General features: G+C 44.1%; 1 protein-coding gene across 1 annotated transcript in view; it reads right to left on the reverse strand.

Moving 5' to 3' along the window:
- DERL1 (derlin 1) overlaps positions 1-3,803 on the reverse strand; it is a 64,238-nt gene extending 60,435 nt beyond the window's left edge. The window contains exon 1 of the mRNA XM_030218661.1: positions 3,404-3,803. Coding sequence (XP_030074521.1) covers positions 3,404-3,556 — 153 coding nt within the window. The 5' untranslated portion in view covers positions 3,557-3,803. The remainder of the gene's footprint in view (positions 1-3,403) is intronic.
- Positions 3,804-13,500: the final 9,697 nt, after the last annotated feature.

The following is a 13,500-nucleotide window of genomic DNA, read 5'->3' on the forward strand; positions in this document are numbered from 1 at the left end:
TGATTCAGAATGCTGCAGCAAGATTAATAGAAGGTTGCAAGTGACATGACTACATCACACCATTTTTGGAAAAACTTCACTGGCTACCAGTACAATACAGAGCTAAATTTAAAACTCTATGTCTGATCTTCAAAGCCCTTAAAGGAAATGGCCCGGAGTACCTGAAGAATAGGATAATCCTCCACCCACTGCCAAGGTCTATCACTAACCACACCCTCTCCAAAAGATGTTACACAACGTGATACCCACAAGCAAGTCTTCTCAAGAGTAGCCGCCACACTGTGGAATGCACTCCCTGAAAAGCTCCGCTTAACACAAGACTATCTCTACTTCAGGAATCAGGTGAAAGCTTGACTCTTCAACCAGGCCTTTAATGGAAGAAATAACTAATTTGTTAGTCTCACTTACACACACACAAGGAGTGACACGGTCTGCACATACTGCAACAGGACATGTTTATCCACTCCTACCCTAGCTAATATTTAACCATCTCTCTGACCTCATGTGAACCTTTCTTTAAATTGGTCACCTTATTTTCTAACTCCTCTTACTCTCTTACCTATCTATATGCTCCATCTTTGCTTATACCCTACATGTCAAATAATATGTTGTATTATGTATTGTGTTAACATTGTAAGTAGTGTACTATCAGCCTCATTTTCAAAAGAGGCCGTCCATCTTTAGACATATATCGGAACATGGACATCCATCTCCAAGAGACGTCCAAATCAGTATACTAAAAACCCGATTTTGGACGTCTCCAACTGCAGTCCATCACAAGGACGTCCAAATCTCAAGGGGGCGTATCAGAGGTGTGGTGAAGGCGGGACTTGGGCGTGCCTAAGACTTGGACGTCTTTCAGCCATAATCGAAAAAAGCAGGGACATAACATGGACGTTTTCACCCGGACGTGTTTTTATAATGAATAAGGCACAAAAAGGTGCCCAAAATGACCAGATGACCTCCTGAGGGAATCCGGAATGACCTCCCATTATTCCCCCAGTGGTCACTAACCCCCTCTCACCCTCAAAAAACATCTTTAAAAATATTTCGTTCCAGCCTCAGATGTCATACTCAGGTCCGTGACAGCAGTATGCAGGTCCCTGGATTATTTTAGTGCAATTCAGACAGGTGGACCCAAGCCCATCCCCCCACTACCTGTTACACTCATGCAGGAAATTGTGAGCCCTCCAAAACCCACTGTACCCACATATAGGTGCCCCCTTCACGCCATTCGATTATGCCCCTCCACGTGTATCTCTCTCTTCCACTCTCTGAAAATAAACTCCAAGGTACAGACATCAAAGGAGGGAAGGGGAGAAGAATCTTTAATCACTTTCTCTGTCTTTCTCTCTGTGACACCCCCCTCCCCCCATTGGGTCTGTCTGTCTGTCTCTCACTCATACACACCCACACCAACAGAAACAAAATAATATACATCTCATTCTGCAGCATGATAGTACTGATAATACACCACTGAAAATAATTGATTACCAGAGTATTTTCTCCTAACACTTCCCATAAAAACATTAATGGCAGAAGGTCATTACCTTGCTAGCGCCCGTTTCATTTCAATGAGAAACGGGCTTTTTTTACTAGTATAGTATAAAGCCCTGCCAAGTGCATCCTAGGATGCACTGGGCAAGGCGCCTCCAATTTCGAGGTGGTGCCAATGGAAGAGGAGGGAGGCCACCTCTCTCCTCCATGTCGCTTGGCTCGGGGTGGGAGTACTAGGCCACCAGGGTCATGCTGTTTGGGGTCTGGTGGTCCCATGGACCTCCAATCCCTATTTGACAGGTATGGGCTTCTGACAACCCAGACCTGTCAAACAAGTGTGGGAGGATTGTGTCTGAGCAAATCCTACCACACTTTACCCTATGATCAGAGATAATAGCGCGCATAAATTTGCATGCTATTATCTCTGATCATAGGGGCGGTAAAGCTCCGCGCTGTTCTGGTGCTATTTGGAACAGCACAGGGCTTTTGATCATCTGCCCATTAGTTATGTTTAAACAAAAGAGATCTGCATGAAACAAAATATTTTTATTCTGACTTATAAAACCACTTATCCCTCAAAAACATAATCATCCATTTGTGTATCTAAAATTTAAACTTTTGCAAAACAGCTATAGATGTGATTCCATGTACATCAATGAAAGAAGAGTTTCATTTTACTTCTATTTCATTTCAGTATATTCTATCTTTATAACACCAGGCTTCCCAAGGCAGATTACAACAGTAGTTAACATGAAGCCATCAGTAAACAGGATATTGTCACTGAAATTTGGCCATATATTACCGTATAGAACAGTGTAGAAAAATTAGCACAAAATACAGATTTTATTAGTGTTGTTTCTACCAGCTACAATAATTTTAAAGCTGTTTTAGTAATATTCAGTTATTTCATGATCTGTATATCTACATATGGGAAGCTTTCAAATAAGTTAAAAAGCTGTCAAATAAGAAAAAAAAATCTTTTGTCCACCATCTTTTAAGGCACTATCGAACTGGAACAGCTTTAGATTTTTTGCAGATGGCAGTCCCTTCTTTCTCTTGGCAAAGAGCCATGAAAACTGACATCATGTTATGCGATTCGGGTACTCAACATTTTAGGGCCCTGTTTACTAAGGTGTGGTAGCATTTTTAAAACGTGCACAAAATTAGCACGCACTGTGTAGGCGCCCATAGGAATATTGTGGGTGCCTACAGTTAGCAAGCGCTAAAATAGTAGTAGTAGTAAAAGCACTAACGTGTCTCTAGCGCGGCTTAGTAAACGGGGCCCTAAGCGTTTCTATTTATTTACTTATTTATAGCATTTATATCCCACACTAAACATGATTTAGGTTGAAACCTGGGAACAGGTACATTTGTTTTTTCTCTGTGCCTAGATCAAGAGAGAGAGATGGTTTGTGGTGGAAACTTGCTCCTTTTGTTTTGTGGGTGGATGGATTATGTATTTGTACTAGGTATGATTATGATGCTGCTGATTATGGTGATGCTTAAGCTAATTATGCCGTTCGTGATTCTGCTGCTACTGATTCTGATTATAATTACCTTATTAATATTCATATTAATAATGGGCTATTTTTAGGCTACTTTGGGGATGGAAAAGTTTTCGTCATCCAGCAACACTGCAGATGGCAAAAGACATCAGCGGAAGCAGGGAACCGGTGAGATCCCTCGGTCTCTCACTAGAGACACCTAAAAACTGCCCTCTCCAGTAGCATGCGACACTCACAGTACATTTGAAAAAGGGGAGGAGCCCACGTGGACAGCAGCAGCTAAGAAATCCTCAGCGCAGGGCAGCCATATACCACACTAACTAAGGGCTTCGGAGCCTTTAAGACGGCCCCAGCCATCCACCTGCGTCCAGGCTGTCAGAAGGAGACAAGAGCAGACTCACCTGGAACTTGTGGAGGAAAGCCTCGGGCGAAAGACTGAAATACTGCGGGTTGATTAGACCCAGCTTCCCGAGCAGCGGCAGGGCGATGGAGCCGGCGAACCAGTAGCGGGTGATAAAGGGGATGCTGCGAAACCAATCTCCGACGTCCGACATGGCGCTAACAAAGAGAACCACACGGACTGAGCGCTGCCCGCAGCCTCCCCGGGCGACTACCTTCAGCTGCCCGTTGGTCCCACTTCTGTTAACGGTTGTTACGAGGCTCGGGCGGCACTTTCTTAATGTGTTGTGCGCTGGCAATTGCTCCGTTGCCCGTTACGCCCAGAGCCGTTTTGCTGTTCTCCTGACGTGGCCCTACAGAACACGAACACACACCACCAACCACACTTCCGCTTCTAGTTCTAACTAGCTGCTGTTGCCAGCGCGTGGCTTCCGTCCGGCCTAAACCCCACCCTCTTAAAGGGGCCGTGAGTGACCTACCAAAGATTTACCTAGGAGGGAGGGGGGGGGGTGGGAACGAATATTAGTGGGTTTTAGGGGTCTGGGAACTAGAGATGTCCAGAACAGAACTATCTATTTAACAACCATAGTCCATTTATCCCCAAATGTCATATCACTCATAGCCATAGGACTGTAAACAATGAGGTGCACAGAGTCGAGAGTAAGGCGAGATCATTGGACCTAGAAGTTATAGAGGAGGTGGGAAAAAATCATGGAGGTTCAAGGAATATATGAGAAAGCTCCTGCATATCCCTGGTTATGAACAAGTAGGAGTGGATCTGCTTTGGGATCCTTCCAGATATTTGTCACCAGAAACGATCCTTGTTAAATAGGTAGAAGCTAACGAGTGTTCTGTGTGCACGTTAGCTACATGAGGCAGAAAGGGATTCACCACGACTTACACAGTAGACATAGACGTACACTATATTACATGATTGGTAATGAGACCATTACGTATTTTTCTGTAATGTAATCAATTTGGGGGAGGGGGTTAAATTACTCTTTTTTTCTGCAATCTGATCACCGCTCGCAACTTTAAAACACAGAGCCGTAGGTAACAGCACTGTGCACGTGTCCGAACAAAAATGAAAGTGACAACACACATTTGCGCATGAACCAGAATGCTGTTCTATGCATAATCCTGACACCTGACTTGTTGATTCTGTGCATGCATATTCCTGACACCTGACTTGTTGATGTCCTCAAGGACTGGGAAGCATATAAACAGAGAAAAATTAAGGCAGATAATGACCATTTGACCTATCCAGTCTGCACATCCATAAGAATCTACTATCCTTTCCTCTCCATTACAGATCCTTTGTACTTGGCCTAAGCTTTCTTGAATTCGCATACAGTTTTTGTCTCCACCACCTCCACTAGAAGGTCGTTCCACACATTCACCACCCTTTCCATAAGGAAGACAAGATAAAGGCAATATGGCATTTATCATCTTATGTTGTAAAGACATTGAGGAGTGGGAAAAACTCAGGACCTGATGCTCAAAGCAAACTTTGAGCATCAGGGCTTGTAACTAGTCTAAATTAAATGGGGGGGGGGGGGGTTTACTTCTAATACACATGCAGGAAAGTAGTGACCAAAGTCTTATGCTAATGAGCTCACTTAAAATTAGCTCATTACAAATCTATGTGCTCAGAACAATGGCGCACAGAAACTCCCTGCCCTGACTAATTAGGGCAGGGTGACTTTTACAGTCACACTGGCCTCCTAATTTCTGCTCAGGCGGAAGCAGCAGCTTTCTCTCTCTCCTGCACACTTGCCTCATGACTTCCTATTTCCAGCCACTGCCAAAACATTTTCTTGCTCCCCCCCCCCCCATACACACCTTCACTGGACATGCGCACAAGAGCTGCATGTGCTCCACAATTCTTGTGCACATGCGCCGGGAAGTTCAAAGCCCTTACCGACCAATGCTCAGCACTAACAGTGTGCATTTAAGTTGCATGCTGTTAGTGTCGAGCATTGATCACTAAAAAAAAATTGGTGTGCCACTCGTTTTTTTCCGACACTGTAGAGAACAGTGCTGGAGTTCTGTGTATTTCGCTCTCAGACAACAGAAGTCATAGTGGAGACAATAAATATTCAGCAAACATGTAACAAAAAGCAACACAAACAGAAATGGATACTATGTAGAAAAGGGTAGAGGAAATGTGCTATAAATAGTGGAGCTACGTTCAGGGTCCTAAGAGATGGAACCTAGAGGGGATAGAACTTTAGCAGGGCCGCCGAGAGACTGGGCCGGGGGTAAGGCTGCCCCTGGGGCCCTGCCACCGACACCCCCCCCCTCGAGTCCGCCGCGCCGCAGTCCCCAGTCTCCACCCTCCCACCCCCAGCCCCGTTGACAGCCCCCCTCTGTCTGCCACCGGGCCCCCTGCATTCAAATCACAGTGCCTCACCTCCGTGTGAAATCGCAGCGGCAGATCGCCTCCCTTTGGGCCTTCCCTCCCTGTGTCCCGCCGTCACGAAAACAGGAAGTTACATCAGACGAGGGAGGGACACAGGGAGGGAAGGCCTGAAGGGAGGCGATCTGCCGCTGAGCTTTCACACAGAGGTGAGGCACTGTGATTTGAATGCAGGGGGCCCGGTGGCGGACGGAGGGGGGCTGTTGACAGAGCCAAGGGCGGGTGGGTGAGACCAGGGACTGCAGTGCCGGGGCGAGGAATTTTGTCCCCCCCCCCCACGCCCCCTCCTCTCGGTGGCCCTGGACTTTAGTAGGAGGTATCTGAACTGTTTTTTTTGTTTGTTTGTTTTTTACCTTGGATTGGAGCAGCTTTGGGGTTAGATAACCACAGGTCCACTAAGTGTTTGAGGTTCTCTCTGGCAGTAGTCCAATAGGACCTCTTTTAAAGATTTATGTCCAGTGTTGTGTGGCTGAGGAATAGGGGATCACTAAGCTACTATGGATTGAAAATGGACCTAGAAATGATTATGGGGGCTTTCAAAGTGGGCTACAATTCATTTCAAATATGCTGTTACTGTGCAAAGCTGCTATGCTTTTAGGGGCCCTTTTACTAACTTTATTTATTGGGATTTATTAACTGCCTTTATGAAGAGATTCATCCAGGGTGGTGACCCATGCACAACTCTGCCCTTTGAGTGCCTCCATTCAGGTTGAATAAACTTATATTCATACAGGCTTTATATAGGTAATGGGTCACTAAATTCATTGTGATTGGATATCATGTACCTCGGTGATTAATTCATTAACTGATGTAAATGTATTTGTATAATTTAGGGGTACCAACTAGCCCTGGTAGCCATGTAATGTAATATAAGAAAGTGTGTATGTAGATCACATTCTCACTGGGCATGACCATGGAGGGGGGGGAGTGGAGATATGGAAATGATGGTGATGTTGGTCTAGGTTTTTTTTTTTGCCTTCGTAAGACAGGTAGTGAGCTCATCAAACCCTGAACTCCAGACCTTGAAGGATTCCTTCATCTGAGGCAGGGAGGTCCAAAGGGAAGAAGTCCCAGCATTGAGAGGAGACAATCATTCCTTCTTACAAGGCAGAAAAATCTGGCATATTCTGCATGCTTACCGCAGGTTAAAATGCACTACAGTGGGGCGTACTCCGGTGTCCCGTGGTAGTTTTGGAATCGGCGTGCGCGACCCATGTGCTAAAAAATAAAACATATTTTAGCACTGGGGGCATGTTTGGGGACGGAGAGTGGGCATGGCTATGCTAATTGGTTAGCATATGGGCATTGACACATGCTAATTAGCACAACAGCCCTTACTGCCTACAAAATAGGTGGTGGTAAGGGCTCACATATTAATGGGGAAATTATCATCTGGCCAGTATGGGAAAATATAAAAATCTGCCTTTTACCAGACACATTTTAGCGCTGTTTGGTAAAAGGGCCCCTAAGTTTCTACCTGAGGAAATGGAGGGTTAAGTGGCTTGCCCAAAATCTCAAGGAGCCATAGTCGGATTTGACCTGGACCTCCTTGGTGTTCATCCCACTGCTCTAATCATTGTTACTCCTCCACTAGGAACACTTCATCTACTAGCCTGTAAACAAAATATTTGTTTTCTAATGTACAAACATTTTCGTAAGCTAGAACTTGAGGCCCCTTGTGAGGTTGATGTAGAAGCCATAGGCCTATTTTAAATAATTTGTATTCTCTTTGAACCAAGAAAGGAAGAGTCAAAGCAAAGCATTATAGATACTGTGAACTACTGGACTCCATTAAGGCTAAGGAGGGAGGTTATCAACATGATTTACAGTTAAATAGGTTATTTTACCACAGGTCTCACTTTATACGATGAGACTTAGTTGCTAATAACCCAGGTGAACAGTAAAATAACCCATCTTAAAGGTATCCCATGTTCATGACTTTCCTCATAAAGCTGCTATTGCTCAGTATGCAGGACATTGTTTTAAGAAACTGAAATTAGCTGACATAGCTTAATACGAAGATGTTTATGGCTTCTGTAGCAGAGATTCACAAATTGTGGGTCTCAAAACCTGTATTTGGAGTCATGACCAGGTTGGGCTTTCCATAAGTGCATCATTATTTTGCACTTCAAGGGGGGAGGGAGTCAATTTTATTTGGCTGCAATCATAGGATCATGGCCACAAAAACATTGATAAGCACTGTGCTATGTTCATAACAGATGTTGAAGCTCATTTTCAAAGCACTTAGACTTAGAAAGTCTACTCCATCCTGTTTATATTTTGTTGATGGTGGGGCCTCCTTTGGGCTTGACTTACAGCACCTGAAACATGGTATAAATCCTGGCGTGCAGGTTGGGCATGTAACCCCAGTAATCTCTAAAGCTGTTCCCAGTGTTGTTCAAAGTACTTAAGTAAAACTACAAATATTTATTTTAATACATACAGTGAAGAACACATTCAAATTTTTCTTAAGTGAAAGTAAAAAAAATTGATTGCCTAATTTAATGCTTTTTGAGTAAAAAGTAAAAGTAACACAATTACAATTAATGCAACTATTGTTAATGCTTTTATCCCAATAACTTTACTGCTCTACAATTCAATTCACTTTGCTTTTAGTAAAACTACATTTTGAAAATGACTGTCACTCATGCGAATGCATTTGTGAGTCATTAGTCCAGCATAGTCCAGCACAGCTAAAAAGATGTTTGGCAACTGCACTGGCAGGAAGTGGAATGTTCAGTCTGATAAAAAAAAATTTCTTCAGATCAGGCCAGACTGCAATACTATGGATGTCTTCTGAATGGGTCTGCAGGTATTGATGAAGGGAATCTCTGTCCGAAGCACTTCTATATGGTAGAGAATGCTTTATCATCATTATAATCTGCATTAGAGGTAGTGCTATATAACACATCTCTTGCATCTTCATCGTCATCTTTCTTATCATCGTCATGCTGTCCAAGTACAGAGAAGGCTTTCACAAAGTTGGAATCATAATTTTAAGCAAATAAAAATAGAAGGTGGACAGGAACGCCCCAATAATGTCTTCATAAGTTCAGATACCATATCCCAAAATGCTTAATTTGGGACAGAACCACTAAATATGTTCAAAGGTCTTGTCCAACGTATACCCTCTCCAACAGTGTTCTGTTCCATAACTAAAGACCTTGCATAATCGAGCTGGGATATAATGGAATAACATTTTATACCCATGTTCTACATAATTAGAGGCAATTGAGACCCTAGTAAACTGGGAATAAATAATTCATCACTGTGAATTATCCAAGGAAGAGCCCAAGAGCTCCTCCCAATGATGTTCATAAAGGCGATCAACGGGGGACTGTCAAGCAAAACCTTGTACAATCTTGAGATCAGCCCTGGCCCCACTCCCATGCAAAAAATATTCAATAAGTCCTGGTCTCCGTGGGCAAAGTCCAGAAGAACTTTTTTTCTGCAAAAAAAATCTCTCAATAGACAGTAAAAAAAATAATCTGTCACTTTCAATCCATACCTATCCCACAATACAGAAAAGGGGATAAATGAGTCTGGACCAAGAGTTGCCCCAAAACCCAAAGCTCCCTCCTCTCCCAATTGTGAAACACTGTTTTATGCATTGGTGGCACAAACCCCGGAGCATGCAAAATGGGAGTATAAAAAAAATAACACTGGGGAATAGGGCCAGACGAGTGGCATACCAGAGGGTCATAGTACAAGAAAACCCATATGGCGCCACCTGAAAATGAGAACACAATTTTGCCAAAGATAGCCAAGGCAAGTAGCATACAGGCATCTCTCCCAACAAACCTTGCTCTAATTGTACTCAAGGCTTATGAGGAGAAAAAAGTTGGGCTGCACAAAAATATGTGTAAGAATTGGGCACTCCCCCCCCCCTCTGGTCCCAATCTACATACATGCAATTCCTAAGCATTCGGGGGGGGGGGGGGGGGGTTGCGTCACCAAATATAATTAAACACTTTCTTTTCAAATTTAACCAAAAATCCTTTGAGAAGAGACAAAGGAAGACAGGTAAACAGAGAAAGTGAGGCAATACATTAATTTTCACCTCAATAATTCTACCCACACAAGAAACTTGCAGACCCTCACAATGATTCAAATCCGCCAATACTCGAGTAAGTAAAGGCGGATAATTCAAAATAAATAAGCAGTCCAAATCTGCTGGAATGTGCACTCCCAGATATCAAATATTCTCGGAATCCCAACAAAAAGGGAAATGATTACACAAAACCGAAAGCAAGGGGTCTGACACAGTAAGATTAAAAATATCTGACTTGGAAAGATTAATGGTAAAACCAGACATCCTCCTGTAAAGCAATATAAGACATATAACTTCTGGTAAAGAGCACAACGGATCACTTCACGTAAAAATAAATCTTCAGTAAACAATAGAATTTTATGATCCTGAACCCTGGCTCAAATTCCACAAACAGCTGAGCAATCGTGAATCGTCTGTGCCAACGATTCCATAACTAAAGCAAAAATTAACATGATGTGCTCCCTGATTTGTTCCCTGACAGATCGAAAAGAAATCCATATAAGTATCATTTATTTGAAGGCTAGCCATTGGGGAATCATAAATTAGTGATAACCAAACTAAAAAATTACCAGACAAACCAAAACAATGTAATGTATCCATCGTAAATGGTCAATAAACCTTATAAAATGCCTTCTCCTTGACTTCCAAAACCACAGTGGAAGACAGGTCCCAACGAGCAACCCAGATCAGATCCAACAACCGATGGATATTATCTCTAAATTGCTGCCCCACTATGAACCCAGATTGATCTCCATGCACCAAGTCCAGCATATAGCACTGGAGTCGGGCCGCCAAAATCTGTGTAAAAATTTTATAATCTACCCCCAACAGGGAAATAGGCCTGTATGAACTACAATCAGACGGATCCATCCTGGGCTTCAGTAATAAAGCCACCCCTGCATGCTGAAGGGAGAAAGGCAACTGAGACTCCGAAAGTAAAGAGTTATAAAAGTGAGCCAATGGATCCACTAAAAAAGAAAATCAATGGAAATAAAATAAAACAGCAGCCAATTCAAAGAAGCAGTCAGGAGGTTTTCCCAGATTTAGGCACAGATTGCCAGCTAGGTCTGCATGGAGACCTCTGAGATGATGCAGACGATGTTGATGCAGCGGACTCATTCTGGGTTAAGAGACCTGCTGCCACCAAATTGTCCTTCACAGCCACAATCGAAGTAGCTGAGTGTCACGACATAGGAGGCAAGTGCAAGGCGGAAGACATTAGGCTGGTTACCTGGATCGGGCGGAGGTTTCCTCTTCCGCTTTCAGGGACTCTGGCAGTGCAGCACTCCTGCTAGCAAGATGTCAGCAGTTTAGCATGTACTCTCCGCCTTCAGCGTGCATCGCTGCTCTGCACTTGCCATGTGCATCCTTCATCTTCCTCCTCCTCTCTCCTGCACGATGCCTGAGTTCTTTTACTCCTTAGTCGGTGTGCTCCTTTAGGATTCCCTGCTCCCTCTGCGACATCAACAGTGACATCAGATCCCTTTATTCTCTTTAGGAAGAGCTGCTCCTCTGATCAGCGCCTCAGCTACACTTTTGTTTGAAATGCTTTGACTCCTGTATCCTTGTTGGAAATGCTTTGGCTCCTGTATTTTTGTTGCTACCTGCACCTGACTTCTGCTAGTACCTGACGCTGATCCTTATCTGCTGCCTGTACTTGACCTCTGCTGGAACTTGATGCTGATCCTTGTCTGCTGCCTGTACTTTACCTCTGCTGAAACCTGATGCTGACCACTGCTGGATCCAGACGCTGCCTCTTGTCCGCTACCACCAGACACCTGCTAGTTTCTGGCGCTGTCTCTGGTCCTCGCCACCTGTTGCTGTCTCCAAATGCCTAGACCTCTCCTGGAGGTCCTGCTGGCTGCCCAAATCCAGGGGCTCAATTCCTGGGGAATGGTGGTCGCCACAGGTGAAGCACTAGGCTTGAAGAAAGTTGGTCTCTGGACCGACACAAGGGCTCACCAACCGTGATAGATAGCTGAAGTCATGAGTTCATCGGACAAGCCTAGTCTCCCTGACCTGGCACAGGCGGTTCAAAAGCAACAGACCCAGCTACACCAGCTGTCGGAAGTTCTTCAAGACGTCTGCTCCCAACTTTCCACTATTCACTCTCAACAGTGAACCATCCCTGTTCAGGGAGGAGCCACCCCTCCTTTGCCAGCAGGTGCTCCTCTCTGAGTTCCTGAGCTGACGAGATTTTATGGATCTCCAGCTGCATGTAGGGGGTTCCTGAATCAGTGTCACATGCATTTTGACCTCCAACTGGCTTCCTTCCTGTCCGACTGCAGTAAGGTAATTTATATTATCTCACTACTATCAGACCAGGCCCTGGCTTGGGGCTCACCTCTGAGGGAACAGCAGGATCCCATTCTATCTGACCTCCCTGGTTTTCTTCGCCAGGTTCAACTGGTATTCGATGAACCTGGACGCCCTTCTTCTACTGCCAGTGAGATCCTCCAGTTGCAACAAGGAACCCTCATGGTAGAGGCATATTCTGTTTGGATTCAGACCCTAGGGTCCAAATTATGCTGGAATCAAGAGGCAAGAGGCCCTGGTAGCCATATTTTGGCAGAGCCTGGCCGACAGGGTAAAAGACAAACTGTCAGGTTGAGAGACACTGACCACCCTTGATGACCTGTGTGAAGAAACAGTGTGTTTTAAGCCTGTAAAATGTGTTAGATATTTTTCTATTTTAATTATGTCCTGAAGTGTATTTCTCCTATTTGATCAGCAAGTGGTTGGTGTTTCTTTGCTGTAAAGCTGTTATAGGGAACTAAATGTTCTTTGTTCTTGAACACAAGCAGGAAGCAAGCAGCAGCAGCAGCAGCAGCAGCAGCAGCAGCAGTATATTCTCATATCTTGTTAACTGAGCTCTGAATGACCCAGGAGCTAATTTCCTTTAGAGTATACAGATTTTGCCTTCAGTCTTAGCCAGGAAGAAAGAGAGACAGATCTCTTTGCTGAGGCTCAGTGAATTACATCTCCTGATCTTCCCAGGTACTGTTTAGACATAAGTACATAAGTAATGCCACACTGGGAAAAGACCAAAGGTCCATCGAGCCCAGCATCCTGTCCATGACAGCGGCCAATCCAGGCCAAGGGCACCTGGCGAGCTTCCCAAACGTACAAACATTCTATACATGTTATTCCTGGAATTGTGGATTTTTCCCAAGTCCATTTAGTAGTGGTTTATGGACTTGCCCTTTAGGAAACTGTCTAACCCCTTTTCAAACTCTGCTAAGCTAACCGCCTTCACCACGTTCTCCGGCAACGCATTCCAGAGTTTAATTATGCATTGGGTGAAGAAATATTTTCTACGATTTGTTTTAAATTTACTACACTGTAGTTTAATTGCATGCCCCCTAGTCCTAGTATATAGATGTTTAGTTAGTGTTATAATTGAGCCATATTTCAGTTACCTGTTATTGTTTGCCAATTGCACATTTTTGTCCACTGTTTAAAATTCTGAGAATAAACACGATTGTTTGTTAATTATACCTGTCTGTCTGGACTGATCAAAAATCCTGGTGGTTTGTGTATTAGGTCTGTGAGTGCTTTCTGGGAACTGTGGGACCACTGGGAGTGTGGCTCTAGTAACCTAGAAATCACTTGGGATAATTTGAGAGTGG

This window comes from Microcaecilia unicolor, chromosome 1, assembly GCF_901765095.1.
Source record: "Microcaecilia unicolor chromosome 1, aMicUni1.1, whole genome shotgun sequence".
NCBI classification, from domain to species: domain Eukaryota; kingdom Metazoa; phylum Chordata; class Amphibia; order Gymnophiona; family Siphonopidae; genus Microcaecilia; species Microcaecilia unicolor.